The following is a 19,671-nucleotide window of genomic DNA, read 5'->3' on the forward strand; positions in this document are numbered from 1 at the left end:
AAGAGTAACATGATCCCGTTGAGGGAAGTGAGGAAACATTAATCCAAGTAACTTTTGAGAGACATTGGGACTATGTGCCCTGAGTCTAAAAGCAAAATCACTGTAAGTAAGTATTGAACTCTAGTTAGTAAGCTTCTTTTTCATAGGGACATAGCTTAATAATTCTCAAATTGTCCTCTATACATTTAAGGATTGAGCAAATCAGTAAATGTTTTGTAACTATTGGAAGCCATGTTTCTCAGTGTTGGAGAAGAGAGTTTACACACGCAAAAAGGGAAAAAGATTGAATGAACCCTGAGATATCGGATGGAGGTATTCACAAATTCATATGTTTTAATATATTTAGACAGCGTGATGAAGAAATGGATCTGGTGTATGTGGGGATAGATGATAGATAGGAAGATAGATACAGACACACAGATAGATAGACTTATGTGTGTGTGGGCAAACATATAGCTATCCCCCAGCTCTGTCTCCTGAGAAGGCCTAGAAGCAACAACAGTGTCCAGATCTTGGTTTCTAAAATTCTGAATTTTTTTTACTCACAGCCCTTTTGACACCAAATGTGTGGGGGTTTTTCTTCCCCCCCATACCAACCTATTCTTTAACTCCCTAAACACCAGCTAGGTGCTCTACAATTTAAGCCAATTCTGACACTAATTACCTTGAGCTTTAGCACAGAACCCAGAGGTGAAGGGCTCGTCAGTCTCACAAGACTGCCTCCATTTCAGATGCCAATGTGAGCCCTGGGCCTCCTGTACTTCCGACCAACTGGCTATAATTCAGAGGTTTCCATGACCCCCTCCTCAGGTGTGATTTGCTACAATAGCTGACAGAATTCAGGAAAACACTTTATTTACTATGACTCTATTATAAAGGATCAAAACCAACAGTCAGATGAAAAGGTACATAAGTTGAGGTCTGGAAGGATCATGAGCACAGGAGCTCAGGTTGTGGAGCTCAGATGCACCACCCTCCCATCACATAGATGCATTTGCCAACCCAGAAGCTGTCTTGGTGATTGAACTCAACATCCAACCCCACTTACCTTCCCAACGTCAGGGTGAAAGTTCCAATTGTTTAATCATGGCTTTAAATAGTCTTGAAATCTCTTCCTACAATATATTTAGTAATTACAAAATATAAATGAGTAACTTACAATGGTGAAACATAGCAGACTCCCTTTCCCAAATCATCAAAGTTAACATTTCCAATATTGGGGCTATTTGATAGCATGTGTCTCCTGAGATGGTGCTCTGAGGACTCAGCATCAGTCCTGTGGTGTTCTTGCCAAAGTTCTTGCACTTGAACAAGTGCACAACCTGAATCGAATCATGAGGAAACAGCAGACAAATCCAGATGAAGGGGTGTTGTCCAAAAATAACTAGCCTGTGCTTATCAAAAATCTTAGTGAAATGAAATATAAAAGAAAACTCAGAAACTCTCCCGGATTAAAGGAGACTACAGACATGGAAAGGCCACGTATGATCTTGGATTTCCTTTTTCTACAATGCGCATTACTGGGACAATTGGTGAAAACAGAATAAGGTCTGTAAATAAGGTTTTCTAATGAGTTGTTAATTTTCTGATTTTGATCATTGTACTGTGGTTATGTAAAAGAACTCTTTGTTTTTAGGAAATGCACACAAAAGTATTTACAGGTGAGGGGGCACGTCTATGTCTTACTCTTACACAGTTCAGAGAAAAATAAAGAGAAAAAGAGGATAAAGCAAATGTAGTAAAATGTTAACATTTGAGAAATCTGGGTGATGGATATATAGGAATTCTTTGTACTGTTTTTGCAACTTTGCTGTAAGTCTGAAGTTATGTCAAAATAAAAGAAAAAATAAAACGAGCAGAAAGGAAAAGCAGGATACTAGTCTAAAGGACAAGACAGGGTCTGAAGAAGGTAATTGTGGTCTGCTTCTGCTCAGGTCACACCCTTGACTGCTTTGAAGTTTGCTGAGCTCTCCGTGAAAGCAGGCTTTCCCAAGGGGGTAATCAATATCATCCCAGGCTCAGGTAAACCATCAAAGGACTCACTTGGCTGTAAGTAATGAATGGTACAGGAGTAGCTGAGCGACTATTATCCCTCTAGAGTCTTGTCTTGTAACTACCATATATTAAAGCTAAATACGATTTACCAAATAATTAACTTAAGGATAAATATATTTACCATGTGCTAAAAATCTTAGAGTAGAAATATAATGGTGGGTGAGTAGGGTGGGAGGAGCAGAAATTGAACAATGTTGTAAAACTACCATAAGGTGGCCTGTTTCAGTTTTTAAAAATTACCTTGGAAGATGAAAAACCAAGGCTTACCCGTCTTCTGGGGGCTGATAATTGCATGGAGGACATTATTTAGACTTTTTCAATTTGTAATTAATATAGAAAATGTGAAACTAAGAAAGCTTAGAAATCTACTTCAATGAATTCAAAGTCACTCTCTCCGTAAGAACTTGAATAATGTTTTAATTCGTGTTTTCCTCCCTGATTCTACAGGTGGCATAGCTGGGCAACGCCTTTCTGAACATCCTGATATCCGTAAACTTGGTTTCACTGGGTCCACTGCTATTGGCAAGCAGATCATGAAGAGGTATTGGTTTTAGCGTGTTGATTTACTGCAGATCCTAGTAAACCAGGTTTTTGTTTATGCTTTTTTGCTTTTTCATATAGAATGTGTTTGGAGGGGGTAACCTGGGTGGCACAGTTGGTTAAGCATCTGACTCGATCTCAGCTCAGGTCATGATCTCACGGTTTGTGCGTTCAAGCCCCACATAGGGCTCTGCGCTGATGGTGCGGAGCCTGCTTGGGACTCCGTTTCTCCTTCTCTCTGCCCCCCTCCCACTTGTGTGCTCTCTCTCTCTCTCTTTTTCTCTCAAAAGTAAATAAATAAGCTTAAAAAAAAAAAAAAAGAATGTGTTTGCAAGGAGAAAACCCACATCAGATTTAGAAGAGAAATCTACTTATCACTGCAGGGTATTGAGATATTTTCATATAATAAAATACTCTCCAAAGCATAAAGCCCATAGTCCATAAAACTAGAGCCATATTGGAATTCTACACCCTACTGGTAGGGTGTAGACAATCCAGAACAAAAAATTTTTGCATACTAAAGCTGTGGCCCAAATTGGTCTTAGAGCATAAGTAAGAAACTGAAGAGACATATAAATGGCAAATATGGATTATTTATAAAATGAATTCCTAAAATGCAGTAACATTTGTTTTTTAAAAAAATTGCAGACAATCTAAATGTCCAAAATAAGGCATGGTTAAGGTATGTCAGTGTAGGGATGCCTGGGTGGTTCAGTCGGTTAAGCATGGACTCTTGACTTCAGCTCAGGTCATGATCCCTGAGTTGTGTTATCAAGCTCCGTGTTGGGCTCTAAGCTGAAGGTGGAGCCTGCTTGGGATTCTTTCTCTCCCCCTCTGCCCCCCTCTCCTCCACTTGTGCGCTCTCCCTCTCGCTCTCTCTTTCTCAAAAAAAAAAAAAAAAAAAAAAAGGATGTCAGTGTAATGGAGGTCCACGCAATCATGTTCATGGAGAATTTTTAATAATATTGAAAAATATTGTTAAAAGGTAAATAGAAAGAAAATAGAAAACTAAGGTATAAAATTGTACATATGGGGTGATCACAACCATTAAAAAAATTTTTTTTTAACATTCATTTTTGAGACAGAGAGAGACAGAGCATGAACGGGGGAGGGTCAGAGAGAGGGAGACACAGAATCTGAAACAGGCTCCAGGCTCTGAGCTGTCAGCACAGAGCCCGACGTGGGGCTTGAACTCACGGGCCGCGAGCTCATGACCTGAGCTGAAGTCGGCTGCTTAACCGACTGAGCCACCCAGGTGCCCTGATCACAACCATTTTAAATAAGGCAAAGGCTGTGGTTGGACACAGACCAAAAATAAGTATGTCAAAATGGTGAAAACATGGATATGAAGCCATGGAATGGAATTTTGTGATTTTTTTTCTTCTTTCTGAGTTTTTGGGGGCATTTTAAATGTTTTAAATAACAATATTTTTGCAGATGGGGGAAATAAATAATGTACTTCTAAAAATTGATATTTTGTTTCTGTAATGCTTCAGGAATCTGGCTAGAGGTTAAATTCCTTGCCAGGGCTTTATGTAACCAAATTTCTTAAGAATCTAAATTTATCCATGAGGATCTCTAGTTATTGAATCACAGAATTATAAAAGCTTTTTATTATGGAAACTTTCTAATATTTACAAAGCACACAGAATCATGGAATGAACTCCCATGTGCTCATCACTGGGCTTCAACGGCTACTACCCTTCAACCATTTGTGTTTTGTCTTTGAATAAGTTTCTTAATATTTCCGAGGCTCCTTTATATTTTCCATGCTAAGTGGTAACTTAGAGTTAAAAAGGCCCACGCGAGAGAATGCTCATTTCCCATTTATTTTCCTCTAGCTGTGCTGTGAGCAACCTGAAGAAAGTTTCCCTTGAACTTGGTGGCAAATCCCCACTTATAATATTCAATGACTGTGAACTTGACAAGGCCGTGAGAATGGTAAGAGGGGGACAAATCTCCCTAAATAGGTGCCTATTTCTAAAACATGTCTCATCTCCTTTTTTATCAGAAATCTCAAAATGAGATTGGGTTTTGTCTGGTCATCAGTAGAGGCCACTCTCTTAATGCTTAGATTTAGGACTATTTAAATCACTTAATTAAAAAAAATAGTACCTTTACACTTGTATCATTAAGCTGTATTTAAAACTTGGGGGATAAGAGAGTCTTTTCTAAGCATTCATGATTTATACAAACTGATGTCAAGATTTTAAAAGCAAAATCTGGTATGTCAGTAGTACATTTAAATGTATCAAATAATATAGATTTTCTTACACCACAAAATTTGTTCTTAGTGGTGTATCCTTACTGTTACACACACTTTTTTTTTTTAAGCGCTCCTGGACCAAAAGGGGGAAAGGAGAAACAAAATCCCTAAAATCGTGCTAGATCAAAACTGAGTATCTCTAGGGGCGCCTGGGTGGCGCAGTCGGTTAAGCGTCCGACTTCAGCCAGGTCACGATCTCGCGGTCCGTGGGTTCGAGCCCCGCGTCGGGCTCTGGGCTGATGGCTCAGAGCCTGGAGCCTGTTTCCGATTCTGTGTCTCCCTCTCTCTCTGCCCCTCCCCTGTTCATGCTATGTCTTTCTGTCCCAAAAATAAATAAAAAACGTTGAAAAAAAAAAATTAAAAAAAAAAAAAAAAACTGAGTATCTCTAGACAATTCCCATCATTAGCTAGGCCAAGGCATTGGCTCTGACTTTTGTTTTTCTGCTGTCTTCCAACAACGTCTAATTCTCAGTGTGTGTGATCTTAGGACAATCTGAAGTACTGTTAATATTTTCTCTTCTGTTGCTGAAGGGCATGGGGGCAGTATTTTTCAACAAAGGAGAGAACTGTATTGCAGCCGGGCGCTTGTTTGTGGAAGAAGCCATCCACGATGAATTTGTGACAAGAGTGGTAAGACATCTTCCAATTTGCTTTATAGAAACTGCTTTTACCTGAAAAGTACTTCCGGCGATATCGATGAATTTTTAGGTGGGATACTAGTACTGTGCCATATTTTAAATGACAGAGTCCTTACCTTTTAGAGCTACTTTCTGACATATTTACAGAGGAAATTGTATGATGTGTAGACTTTGCTTCAAAGTAACCCAGGAGGATAGGGGCACCTGGCTGGCTCAGTCTGTTAAGCGTCTGACTTTGGCTCGGGTCATGATCTTGTGGTTCATGGGTTTGAGCCCCATGTCGGGCTCTGTGCTGACAGCTGGAGGCTGAAGCCTGCTTTGGATTCTGTGTCTCCCTCTCTCTCTGCCCCTCTCCCACTCCCACTCTCTCTCTCAAAAAGAAATAAACATTAAAAAAGAATTAAAAAAAAAAACAAAACCCAGGAGGGGAGGAGGGGAGTAAGGGAACAAATTGGCCAAGAGTTGGTAATTGTTGAAGCTGGATGATGGGTAAATGGGGTGTCATGTTATTGTCTACTTTTTTATATATTTGCAGTTTCTCATAGTAAAAAGGTATAGGTCTCTATAAAAAAAAAAAAAAAAACCTTAAAAGTTTTTATTATCTATACCTTGCTCTACATTTATAGTAAATTATATCCTTGAGACTAATGGGAAATACACTCCTAGATTTTTATAAATTCCTAAGTTGACTAAGAGAGATATACTGCTGGATCCTTGCAAATCGTCAATGCACTGTTAATCAGACAGCCAATCATTTCCTCCACTGAAATGTACAGATAAATACATACATGCATACATACATATATACATACACACCTCTTATAGATTGGTCATGATTTTCTAAACATAAGACCAAAAGAAGCCATTTGTAGAACTATTAACACGAATTGTGTGGCTAAAATAAACTATAATACAGTATGCCATTATTATGGTAACAGTAATCATGAATTTGTTTGTATTTGAAAAACCAGCACCCAGCTTCTTTTTTTTAGGGTCAATTCCCTCTCCCCATTCCCAAGAAGAAAAGACATTCTTTCTTCATGAGAATGGAAAACAAGAAGACCAGGAGTGCCTGAGTGGTTCAGTCAGTCCAGCATCTGACTCTTGATTTCGGCTCAGGTCATGATCCGAGGGTCATGGAATCGAGCCCCATGTCAGGCTCTGCGCTGACATCATTGTGCCTGCTTGGGGTTCTCTCTCACTCTCTCCCTCTCTCTGTCCCTCCCCTGCTTGTGCTCTTTGTTTCTCTCACTCACAAAATTAATAAATAAACATAAAAATAGTTGAAAAAAAAAAAAAGAAGAAAAGAAAACAAGTAGACCTATGGAGGGCAGTGGCTACCCTCCTGAGCACCCCTGTAATTCAGTTTTGCGCCACGGTAAAATAAAGGTTACAGAACTTTTGCAATTAGTTTGTTGACATTCCAAATGCTGAGACCAGAAATTTCAAGAGTCTACCTTATCAGCCCATCAATAAACATGTTTTGTACACATGTCATCTGTATTCATTCACTCATTCAAGCAACTATTTCTTTTTTTTTTTTTTTTTTCAACGTTTTTTATTTATTTTTGGGACAGAGAGAGACAGAGCATGAACGGGGGAGGGGCAGAGAGAGAGGGAGACACAGAATCGGAAGCAGGCTCCAGGCTCCGAGCCATCGGCCCAGAGCCCGACGCGGGGCTCGAACTCACGGACCGCGAGATCGTGACCTGGCTGAAGTCGGACGCTTAACCGACTGCGCCACCCAGGCGCCCCTCAAGCAACTATTTCTTGAGCACTTACTGAGGGATTCTTGCCAGACCTAAATTCAAATTCAGGGCCCTATTGGGTCATGGTAACTCTCATTCTTTCTTTTTACTGGAAATGGACTTAACATTAGAAAATGCAAGGGCCCCTGGGTGGCTCAGTTGGTAAAGCATCTGACTTCGGCTCAGGTTATGATCTCAGAGTTCATGAGTTCGAGCCCCACATGGGGCTCTCTGCTGTCAGCATGGAGCCTGCTTTGAATCCTCTGCCCCCTTCTTTCTCTGCCCCTCCCCCACTCTCTCTCTCTTAAAAGTAAATAAACATTAAAAATAAATAAATAAGAAAATGCAAAAGTAGGTTAAGGTAAGTGAGGTGCATGGGAAACGATTACAAAGACATGCCTCTGATGAACATTGCACAACAAAGATAGCTTTTTATCAGAACATTCTAGCAATTCCTCTGGCATGGCTATACCATGAAAATGTCTCAAGGGCAGTCTGCCACATTTGGTGGGGAGAAGAAAAGATAGCAACGTGGCCATTGCTATGGACAGAAATAGCAATGTCCTGAAATACGTCCTGAAGAGTAAAAGTGTGCTGTGTTAACAAAAATTCCAGAACATCAGGTCTGCTATTCTAATGGATTAACACTCAGGATAATTTGAATATAACATACATACATAGCTTATAGTCTGTTAGAACTTAGTGGTTAACAGCTTGGGCTTTCAAGTCAGGAAAACTCTACTATATTTAGTGGTTGTGTGTCTTTTTTTTTTTTTTTTTTAATTTTTTTTTCAACGTTTTTTATTTATTTTTGGGACAGAGAGAGACAGAGCATGAACGGGGGAGGGGCAGAGAGAGAGGGAGACACAGAATCGGAAACAGGCTCCAGGCTCCGAGCCGTCGGCCCAGAGCCTGACGCGGGGCTCGAACTCACGGACCGCGAGATCGTGACCTGGCTGAAGTCGGACGCTTAACCGACTGCACCACCCAGGCGCCCCAGTGGTTGTGTGTCTTAAATCACTTACCCTGTCTAAGCCTCAGTTTCTTCATCTGTAAGATGGAAATAATGAATACCCACCTCCAGTGCTTCCGTGAAGACTAAAAGACCACACATCTTTTGACAGCTTAGTACAACAGCCACCACACAGTAGAAGCTGAGCTGAGGGTATCCATTATTATTATTAACAGTCAATTGTGTTTTGTGAACTGGGTGACAAACAGGTGGAAGAAATTAAAAAGATGAAAATTGGTGATCCACTTGACAGATCTACCGATCACGGGCCCCAAAATCATAAGGCCCATCTGGAAAAGCTTCTGCAATACTGTGAAGCTGGAGTGAAAGAGGGGGCCACCTTGGTGTACGGGGGAAGACAAGTTCAAAGACCAGGTAAGACCACCTCCGCAGGAGGCATACTGGGATTGTGCTCCAACACCTTACTCTGCAAATTGATCATTAGCAGGGGAAAAGGTAACATTTGTCTATGTTTCCTGTATGAACCAAAGGTCTCGGTACACTGAGTAGCTGATAAGGGAGACTTTTTTTTTTTTTTTAACAGAAGAGTGCCTGCTAATTAATGTAGAAAAAAAATGATAGAAAAATCACCACTTTGTACCCCTAATTGAGTGAAATGATTGATGAGGCAGTTATCACCAAGGGAGGCTAAAGTTGTCAGGAGAGAGGTTGATGGGGGGAGCTGAGTACATACAAGGTCTCAGTTTCTCACCCAGGATGGCTTGCCAGTCTCAAGGAAAAAAAGACAGTTTTATGATGGAGAGGTCAAGCTGTCACCGGCTGGGAGCCCCTGGTCATTCTTAGCAACAGTGAAAGCAGAACATCCAGGTCTGATGTGTCTCCTATGGGATACAACAGGTACCACACAGCATCACCTCTGCAGTGTTCTTGCCGAAAATGTTTAACCTGAATCTAATTGTGAATTTAGGTCAAACTTTCCATTTCCGAGAAATAAAGGGGATCGAGGAACAATTAATTGCTTTTAAATTTTTTTTTAGCATCTACTTATTTTTGAGAGACAGAGACGGAGCATGAGTAGGGGAGGGGCAGAGAGAGAGACACAGAATCCGAAGCAGGCTCCAGGCTCTGAGCTGTCAGCACAGAGCCCAACGCAGGGCTCCAACCTACACACCATGAGATCATGACCTGAGCCAAAGTCGGCCACTTAACTGACTGAGCCACCCAAGCGCCTGGATCAAGGAACAAATTAAATATCATCCCAAGGAAACAAAGGCAAATCTAAATGCAACATATCCTGCAGGACAACTGACTCCATCTGTTTAATAAGTCAATGGCATGAAAAATAAGGGGTGAAAGGTTCTAGATGAAATAGAACCATGAAACCATGAAAAAGAACCAATAGGTCCTTTGAAATAGAAACCATGAAGAAGGAATTAGCACTAATTTTGTTAGATGTGATAATGTATTGTGGGAAGTTAAAAAAAATACTTAATTTTTTCGGGGCGTCTGGGTGGCTCAGTTGGTTAAGCATTCACTTTGGCTCAGGTCATGATCTCACGGTTTGTGAGTTTGAGCCCCGCGTTGGGCTCTGTGCTGTCAGCTCAGAGCCTGGAGCCTGCTTCAGATTCTGTGTCTCTCTCTCTGCCCTTCCCCTGCTCGCACTCTCTCTCTCTCCCTCGCTCTCTCTCTCTCAAAAATAAATAAAAGGTTAAAAAAAATTTTTTTAATCCTTATTTTTTTACAGATTTGTACTGAAATTCTTGGAGATGAAAGTTGTGATCTCTGGAATTTGCTTTCAATTATTTCAGCCAGGAAACAAAATGAATCAAAGATAGCAAAATAGGAGAAAATATTTATTTTACAATTCACAATACTACTTTCTCTACTTTGACATATGTTTGAAATTTTTGTTAAGAAACAGATTAAAAAATAAGAACCTAGGAAGGCTAATGCCAGGTAGGAAAATGAAAGTTGTCTTGGTTTTATTGACCCCGAAGGGAAGAAAAAAATTATAATGTAATTAAATGGGCAAACTGTTAATTAAAAATTAATTACCGTGTAATTGATGATCTTTTCTGTTTTTCAAATAGGATTTTTTATGGAACCAACTGTGTTCACAGATGTGGAAGACCACATGTATCTTGCCAAAGAGGAATCATTCGGGCCCATAATGGTCATTTCTAAGTTCCAAAATGGGTATGTTTTTCAGGCACGATCTAACAGGTTTTGAGTAGATAAGTGTTTTTTAATCCGCCATTGTGCTGCATACAGGCCATAAAATCAGTGAACATGTAATTCTCAATTATGTGACAATAACTGACTTAACTAATTAGAAGAGAAGGGTAACCGATGTAGGTCGTTATATATTTTTGCTTCCTAGCTTAAATTAATGGCTGACGGTATGGAACTTTAGCTGACTGAATTTTAGTTTGTGTACAACCAATATTCGCAACGTCTCTGGAACAAGACGAATAACTGAGAATAGCAAAACTAGTTTTCACATTCACATTCCTAGGGAAGGCAGCCCGTGATTTTCCCAAGGAAAGGGCGCTGCCTTCATAAGAGTGATGCCCCTGAAAGCAGACACTCAACTTTTTATAGCAATGTCCACAATCCCCATGTAATCAACTATAAATGATATACTGGTTTGTTACAGTACAGGAAGCTTTCCAAAGTGTTTAGCATATCAAAGAGGGTCATATGGCAACTGAGCGCATACAAGAATATTTAATACAGTAGGTTCTCATGGTATGCTGTGCAAAATTCTTCAGAATTCTGGCTTGAATTTTCCTTCAACCAATGAGAAAGTAGGGGGAAAAAAAACCCAGAACACCAAGTTCAAAGGACTCCTTGCTCTTTTATTTATTTTATTTATTATTATTATTATTATTATTATTATTAGAGAGAGCGAGCGGGGGAGGGGCAGAGAGAGGAGGAAAGAGAGAGAATCTTAAGCAGTCTCTTCACTCAGGGCAGAGCCCGATTGCAGGGCTCAGCCCCACCACCCTGAGGTCATGACCTGAGCCAGAATCAAGAGCCAGGCTCTTAACTGACGGAGCCACCCAGCCACCGCTCTTGATCTTCGATAGACATATTGTAAGACATATTTGGGGACGCTAAGCTATAGTGAGCAACCTTTTGACACAGGGAGCCAAGAATGCCCTATTAACCTTCCTTTCCTCATAAGTTCCTCCCATAGCATAGTCTTTGTGTTAAACATGCAGATTTTAGAGGCCAGATTTGCAGGGTATAAACCGGATAGGTCACAGTTCCTTGAGATGCTTACCAGCTGATGAGGGAGACAGACAGGGACGTGGGCAATCAACCACAGAGGGCCAAAGGCAGCCACAGTGGGTGGAGTCTGCAGCCTGCCTCTGCACCTGACCTCGTCTATGGGCTTGGGCCAGTTACTTACTCACTCTGAGCCTTGGTTTCTTTGTGATGTTATTAATAGCATCTATCCTTTTGTGTCATTCTAAAAATTAAATAAGATACGTTTGCTATTGTGCTGTTGCCACTGGTATGCTTGTTAGTATCCTAGAAATAGGCCAAGGTGTCTTATGAAGCCGTGTCATCTCGATAGTCCTCAACAAATAATGGCATAAAGCCATCTTTCTGCCTTAGGCTGGTCAATAAATATTTGGCTCCCTACCACGTGCAATGCATCAAGAAGTCTGAGAGTTTTAGCAGAGCCTCAGTTCACTCTAAGTTCAGCTCCAAATTTCTTGTGCGAGTTTAAAATTGTATGTAGCCGAGATTACCTTTGAAAATCTCTTCAGAAGCCACCACACTGAAGCACGTGCTGTCTCTTAATCTTGAGCACGATTAATTTTTCCTCCAGTCTGGGGACAGATCCTCTTTCTTTGCCAGAGCGCCAGATGAAATCCTTGGGTTGCACTTACTGGCCGTGCTGTAGAAAATCATGCAGTTTTAAACATTAGGATGGGACACTCATACTGTGACAGACACGTTGGAACTGGACCCAACTGAGAGATGAGCAGGGTCAGGCTCCACTCTCTTGGGAGTGCACACACACTGAGTCCAAAGGCAGGGGAATCATGATTTAAGGAGTAATTTTGCTCTCCTTTAATGGAATTTTATTCATTGAATTCACTCTCATTTGATGATCTAACACCATGGTATAAAGAAGAATAAAATGTCATTCCTGCCCTCAGGGAGCTGCCAAGTGTAGCCGGGAGGTGAACCAGAGATACAGAAAGAGTTAAATCAAAATATTGAGTTTGGAGGAATACATGTTCCCTGATTATGGCTGGCTTTTATTGAGCATGTACTATGTTCCAGGCACTATTAGCTCATTTAGTCCTTGAGACAACAAGAAATGTCCTTTTATTATTCTTGCAGTGTTTTGCAATTAACAAAGGCATGCAGAGATGAAGTCATTTGCCCAAGGTCAAGAGGCCACTCGCTGAGCCACTACACCCCACTGCCTCCACAGTGGCACTGGTGGGAGCTGGGAAGGCTTCAGGGCGAGGCACAGAATGAGCCTTGAGCTGTATGCGAAATCTGGAGAGATGGAGGGAAACAGCAGGGGTGCTCTGAGAATGTATCCAGAAGTAGGACTCCAGGGACAGGGGAGGAAGTGAGAGGTCGTGAAGGAGAACCAAGAAGAAAATGGAAAAGATGACTTCAGATTAGATTTTAAAAGGTGTTGCATGATATATACATGGAATATATAACGCTAGAATTCTAATACCTTGTTGGGAGTTTCTTTTGGTGTAAGCCTGAACTATTTCATTTATAAAAATTCAAGCCAGTTGGCAGTAACGTTTTTCCGTTTCTAGCATGGCGGGGGGAGGAGTAGAACATGACATGAGAGTGTTTTGCTTTGCATTCAGTGATATGTTGTCTTCCTGCAAACATCGTGCAGGGACATCGATGGAGTGTTGCAGCGAGCAAATAACACAGAGTACGGTTTGGCCTCAGGGGTTTTTACAAGAGACGTAAACAAAGCCATGTACGTGAGCGAGAAACTAGAAGCGGGAACTGTTTTTGTTAACACCTACAACAAGACGGACGTGGCCGCCCCTTTCGGTGGGGTTAAACAATCTGGCTTTGGGAAAGACTTAGGTATGCTCTGCTTTTCTACTGCATGTTCTACTGTCGCAGAGAAGTCTGCTTTATGTTTCGTGCAACCCTTGTGTATTGCTTTGAAGGACATTTCCTATATGGCAGCCGTCCCTGGGTTTTTATGGGCACTACTTGTTTTTTAACGCGAAACGTTTTTATTTAACATACCTACACAAAAGCACACAAACTGGATGCGTGAAAAGTGTTTTTTTTTTTTTTTTAATTTTTTTTTTCAACGTTTTTTATTTATTTTTGGGACAGAGAGAGACAGACAGAGCATGAACGGGGGAGGGGCAGAGAGAGAGGGAGACACAGAATCGGAAACAGGCTCCAGGCTCCGAGCCATCGGCCCAGAGCCTGACGCGGGGCTGGAACTCACGGACCGGACCGCGAGATCGTGACCCGGCTGAAGTCGGACGCTTAACCGACTGCGCCACCCAGGCGCCCCGAAAAGTGTTTTTAAAAGAAGAGTAATGTTGAAAAGAAACTATCTTTCAGCTAAAATATGTTTGGCTTTTGACCTGACATTCATCATGAACTTGGTTTAGCTTTTGTGGGACGAAGTGGAATCAAGACAGAGAAATGAGTGGAGGGCAGTAATCAGCTAGCTCCAAGAATAAATCTTGTCTGTAAGCTGCTTGGCGGTCTTTCAGAATCAATACTGCAATTGGCAGGGTTTTCTGGGAGTCTGGGAAGTTATGTTTAGAGTTGCAAAAAGTCCGAAAGATCATTTTTTGTGGGCAATGACACTATCACATTTCAAGTAATAGCTTACTTTGAACACTACCTACGTATGGACCAGATCTCGTGCTAACTAGATGTGCCTGTAGTAGCACAATCGAGCCTCACAATAGCCCTGGGAGGTAAGTGCTATTATTATCTTTATTCTATAAGTGGAGAAACTGGGGCTCAGAGAGGTTGGGGAACTTGCCCAGAGTTATGTAGCCAGCCACTGCTGGAAAGAGAATTCCAAGCCAGGCAGTCTGGCTGCGGAGCCCATGTTCTTACTCCCCGCAGCCAGTCTGGCATGTCGTTTCAAAAGCTGAAATGTTCATGGCTTACTGAAATTATAGTCCCCTAACATAAATTTGGTTAATTTGGGGGGTATTTTTACATCTTCTCTTTCCTGGCGACTTTTGATAATGTATTTGCAGCAAAAAAGGGGTCTCTCCTTCTGAATCCCATTGAGTTGGAGATAAAGAGTGTTTATTATAAAACAATAGAATTTGCCTAAATAGTTTCTTTCTCTCCCAGTTTTAAATTCCCTAAGCCCAGGGGTTCCCAGCCCTAGCTGTACATTGGATTAGAGTCACCTGGGAGCTTTAAAAAATACGAAGATGCTGATTTAATTGGTCTGGGATGGGACCTGTGATCAGGAGTTTTAAAACCTCGCCAAGGTAATTCTACAGTAAGGTTAAGAAGCCTTGTTTTAGCTCAACTTCCAGGATCATAAACCCATTAGTTGCACTGCGGTATTCATGCCCTTTCACTGCCGTAGAAATCGACAACTGTACTAGCTCGAAATGGGATGGAAACAGAAAGCAAACCTATTTGTCTGTTTGTTTTTTTGCCTGGATATGCTCTTCTCTGTACAGTGTAAACCAGGAAAACTGCATCATCCTTATTTTTAAAATAAGATTACACCAAAGGGTCTCAAACTTCCTTTCTTCCGCTCAGTTCTGCTTCATTTAGTATAATCCAAAGGACGTATGTTGGCCGCTTCTGTTCAGCCTAAATGGGCAAAGGATGGAGATGAAGAGTTCATCATCAGGCAGGAAAATAAGGGAGAAAGGTCTGTGGTGGAGATGGACCAAGCCAACACTGTTCCTCAGTAGACCTGATAGGTGGGCTAAGCCCCTCCTCCTCAAGGTGTGGTCCGTGGACGCGAGCATCTGCACCATCAGGTGATGGTTAGGAATGCATAATCTCAGGGCTTGCACTGCCGTTTCACAAGGTCTCCAGGTGACTCACATGCACTTTACAGTTTGATAAGACCTGGCTCCGGCCACATTCTAGCTGCTCGGTGATCGATGCACCTACACCTGTGTCCAAAATTCTGGTGACATCACATCCACTTACGAACAATGCTCAGGAACTGCTTGTCTCTTCCCTAGGTGAGGAAGCTCTAAACGAATACCTCAAAACCAAGACTGTGACGCTGGAATACTAGAGAGAGCTGTCGTCGGGAACCCCCTGCAGACAGCCTCACTCCTCAACTCTCTCGACACACTTGAGGAGCCTGGATGTGCTGAAGGAGGAGCCGCGAGTTGAAAAATCCACAGGTGGACCGCCAAGGGGGTCAGACCACACGTCTAAGCATTTACACCCGTGCCTGAGTGTTTTCTACTGCACCTTTTATACTTTCAAATGATTTGCAGTTGTTGGGTTTTGACTATGTTGTATCTCACATGTATTTATAGACCGCCAAGCTGCTTTTTCTCCCCAACTAATCTAGCCGTTGTTCATCTTGAAAAATGCCAGTATCAGCCGGTTGTACTACACGAGGCGCATTTTGGGGGAAACTTTGCATAATAATGTGCAGATTTTAACCTCCAAACTATACCTATGGGGCTGTTAAAAGGGTTTTCTATAATTTTGCTCTCATGGAACAGTATATCCTATAAGGAATGTGAAATGAATTTTTTTTTCATATTTGGAAATAAGATACATCTTTGTGCCTTTTGATGTTCTATTTTTCAACCCACTGTGATGGGTAACGAACCCACAAACAGTTCTTCTAGGAATGGGGTACTATGTAATGTTGTGAGCAGTAGACAGAATTGAATGACATTATCTCTGGCTCCAAATAGCTTAAATGCTAATAAATAGCTTTTAAAAAGTGAATTTTACAGCATGACATAGAATATAGTAGCCTTTGGAGACTGATCTTGGCCCATGTAATACCATCCTGCCATGTGACTTGAGGAAACCTACACAACTTCTCTGAGCCTCAGTTTCCTGATCTGTCAAACGGGGATAGATAGTAATGCTAGTAATGCCTTCCTCAGGAGCCTTATTTTGAGGAGTCAACGCAATAATATAAGTACCTTGCACTGTGCTTTGTTCATGGTTCTCAAGAGAAGTTAACTTTGTCCCCCCATCACTATTTTAAAAATATATTGAGGTAAACTAACCAGATGAATTAATTTTCCTACCACCCCTTTCAGGAGTCACTGATTCCTGTACGCCACTGTTCTGACCCAGTGCTTGACGTAGCAGCACCGGAAAAACGCCCTGTAATGAAAACCGGCAATGGTCCGAGGAAAAGGACTGTCTTTCTTTCTGCAGCTCATTCGTTCTTCCTAGGACATCTCGTTTTCCGCTTCTCTACCTACCGGATCTTCTGTGTGATCGCTGACTGTGTGATCTCGGGCAAGTTCGTAACCTAATATCTCAGAGCCTTGGTGTCTATAAAATGGGGACAAGGTCTCTATCTCATTAGGTGCTGGAAGGAGCCAATAGAATGGTATGATGCAGAACGCACCCGACAAGGTGTTTGGACCATAGTCGGTGCCTGAGAAATGGGAATTCTTATAATCCATGCAGGACTCACTAGATTGACCGTTGTCAGACAAAAATATTCGGTGAGCAAATTATCACCATCCACATGTGACTGGAAGGTGAGTTCCTGAATCACAGTGTCGCTGGAAGATGGTCGGAGAAATTAACTTCTGTTACTCCTCCTTTTATAAAATTTCAGTGAACATTCCTGTCTCTGGATTCGAAGGAGCCCTTAGTTAATACTTGGTACTTTGGAGAGTCAGCAGCTTAACATAAAGGGAATGTAAGGAACCAATCAACAAACCAAATCCGAGACAGAAAACATCCAAAGGGAAGAATACCAGGAGTGATCCTGCCATGATCAATAGAGCATATTTTGCCTATAAGCGTGTTTTATTATACAATAGCTCATTTACCATCAGAGCTTGACACAGGTGAAACTCTAAATTGGTAGGAATATTCTGAGTCTAAACTGACAGTTCATATTTGAATAAAATGACAAAAGCCTTATTAGAAAGGAATCACTTTTTTAAAAAGTGTTATTTAAATTCAAGTCAGTTAACATACAGTATAGTCTTGGTTTCAGGAGTAGAACCCGGTGATTCATCTCTTACATATGACACCCAGTGCTCATCCCAAAAGTGCCCTCCTTAATGCCCATCACCCATTTAGCCCCCCACCCACCCACGTCCCCTCCAGGAGCCCTCAGATTCTTCTCTGTATTTAAGAGTCTCTCATGGTTTGCCTCCCTCTCTGTTTTTATCTTATTTTTCCTTCCCTTATGTTCATCTGTTGTGTTTTTTAAATTCCACATATGAGTGAAATCATATGATATTTGTCTTTCTCTGACTGACTTATTTCACTTAACATAATACCCTATTAGAAAGGAACCACTTAAAAAAATATTTTAAGGTTTATTTTTAAGAGAGAGAGAGAGAGAGAGAGTGTGAGTTGGGGAGGGGCAGAAAGAGACAGGGAGGTATAGAATCCGAAGCAGGCTCCAGGCTCTGAGCTGTCAGCCCAGAGCCCACCGTGGGACTCAAACCCATGAACTGTGAGGTCATGACCTGAGCCGAAGTCAGACACTTAACCGGCTGAGCCACGCAGGTGCCCACAGAGGAACTACCTTTAAATACAGTGTTTTAACTGACTTCACGTGAACTAAAATATCACTTTATCAAATATTTTAATAACAGAAAAAATGGCAAACAAAATCCTGGACTTTTGGACTGTTTCTTCTGGACTGATGTTTCTCCCTATTAATCTCAGTAGCAGTGTTTTTGATCTTCTTTGGGCCACACACCTCTTTGAGAATCTGATAAAAGCTGTGGAGCCCCTCTGTCCTACTTCTACTGCCCAAATTCCCACGCGCACCCCTGCAAATATCTTCAAGGGATGCGCAGATCTCCTCCAGCCCGTGCTTGGAGAGATGCGCAAAGCCTTCTGCCACAGCGAGTGCTAAAGTTCCTACCGGCTTGTTTTGATATCTGACTGCTGATCAGAATCAAAGCCTGCATGGAATTCCAGTGAATTCGAACTGGAACAGAATGACCCACAGCCTACCAGGCGATTTAATTAACACAGGGAATAATTAGATTTTCACTCTTCTGGACCCCTGGCTGGCTCTGTAGGCAGAGGTCTCTTGATCTCAGGGTCTTGTGAGTTCGAGCCCTATGTTGGGCATAGAGATTACTTAAAAAAAAATTTAAAAAATTTTTTTAACGTTGATTTATTTTTGACAGAGAGAGAGAGAGAGAGAGAGACAGCATGAGTGGGGGAGGGGCAGAGAGGGAGACACAGAATCCGAAGCAGGCTCCAGGCTCTGAGCTGTCAGCACAGAGCCTGACGCAGGACTTGAAGTCACAGACCGCGAGATCATGACCTGGGCCGAAGTCGGACGCTCAACCGACTGAGCCACCCAGGCGCCCCCCAAAAAAAACTTTTTAAGAAGATTATCACTATTCTTTCAGATCGTGGTTTATTTGGCTAAACTGAAGGATAAAGCTGTGATCTGTCACCTGCGTGGGGAGGTGTGGACACTCTAGGCCCTTCTAATCCTCTTCCACACGCCTTTGCTAAAGCAGTCCCCCTTTGCTCACGCACCCTCTGCGCCTTCCTACCCCCAGCTCGGTTTAAGGGTCTCTCCGCTGTGCTCTCCCTTGTGAGGAACACAGTGCTTACCCTTGGTGCTGAAACCATCTGCCACCCTAGCTAGGTATGAGCACCCCTTCCCCACCCCCAGGATTGGCCTTTACTTTTGGCCACGGAAACTGCAGCTGTCATTTATGGAGGGCCTCCTGTGGGCCACACGCGGCGCTAAGCACTTTGTAAATGCTATCTGATTTAATCTTCGCGTCTGAGAAAAATGAGTCCGTCGAGGTTCTCTTCTTACTGGCTCCACGGCTACGGAGCCGTCCTCATCACGGATGCTGGTGACTGCTCAGGTCCCGCAGCTGGTCTTCCTCATGCCTCCTTGTGTAACTGCTCTAAGTCTAAATCAGATGCTGTCACTCCTCCGCCCAAACCTTGCGATTCGAATAGAATCAAGTCCAGTGTACTCACTGGGGCCTGCGAAGTCCTATCCATCTTGCTCCTTGTCACCTCTGACTTCATCTCCTATGAAGTTCCCTCCTGTTCTGTCTAGTCACCCCAGCTGCCTTGACGTTCGTTCCTGAAGCGAATCAAGCTCTTGCCCCAGGGCCCTTGCACTTACCGTTCCTCTTCCCGGTGGTGTGCTGGCACATATTTACCCAATGGTCCTCCGGGGAAATTCTCGGAGCATTGGCTAACTTCTGGGTATAAATGCTCTCATCAAAGCTGATTTCAAGCTACAGAGATGCGTGCAGTCAGAGCAGGCGGAAG

General features: G+C 42.2%; 1 protein-coding gene across 1 annotated transcript in view; it reads left to right on the top strand.

The window, feature by feature from the left end:
- ALDH1L2 (aldehyde dehydrogenase 1 family member L2) overlaps positions 1 to 16,152 on the top strand; it is a 67,347-nt gene extending 51,195 nt beyond the window's left edge. The window contains exons 16-23 of the mRNA XM_058741547.1: positions 1,935 to 2,022; positions 2,503 to 2,596; positions 4,437 to 4,536; positions 5,393 to 5,491; positions 8,469 to 8,634; positions 10,311 to 10,416; positions 13,109 to 13,308; positions 15,423 to 16,152. Of these exons, the coding sequence (XP_058597530.1) occupies positions 1,935 to 2,022; positions 2,503 to 2,596; positions 4,437 to 4,536; positions 5,393 to 5,491; positions 8,469 to 8,634; positions 10,311 to 10,416; positions 13,109 to 13,308; positions 15,423 to 15,478 (909 nt within the window). The 3' untranslated portion in view covers positions 15,479 to 16,152. The remainder of the gene's footprint in view (positions 1 to 1,934; positions 2,023 to 2,502; positions 2,597 to 4,436; positions 4,537 to 5,392; positions 5,492 to 8,468; positions 8,635 to 10,310; positions 10,417 to 13,108; positions 13,309 to 15,422) is intronic.
- The last annotated feature ends 3,519 nt before the right edge of the window (positions 16,153 to 19,671 follow it).

Source organism: Neofelis nebulosa, chromosome 8 (genome assembly GCF_028018385.1).
Source record: "Neofelis nebulosa isolate mNeoNeb1 chromosome 8, mNeoNeb1.pri, whole genome shotgun sequence".
Classification (NCBI taxonomy): Eukaryota; Metazoa; Chordata; class Mammalia; order Carnivora; family Felidae; genus Neofelis; species Neofelis nebulosa.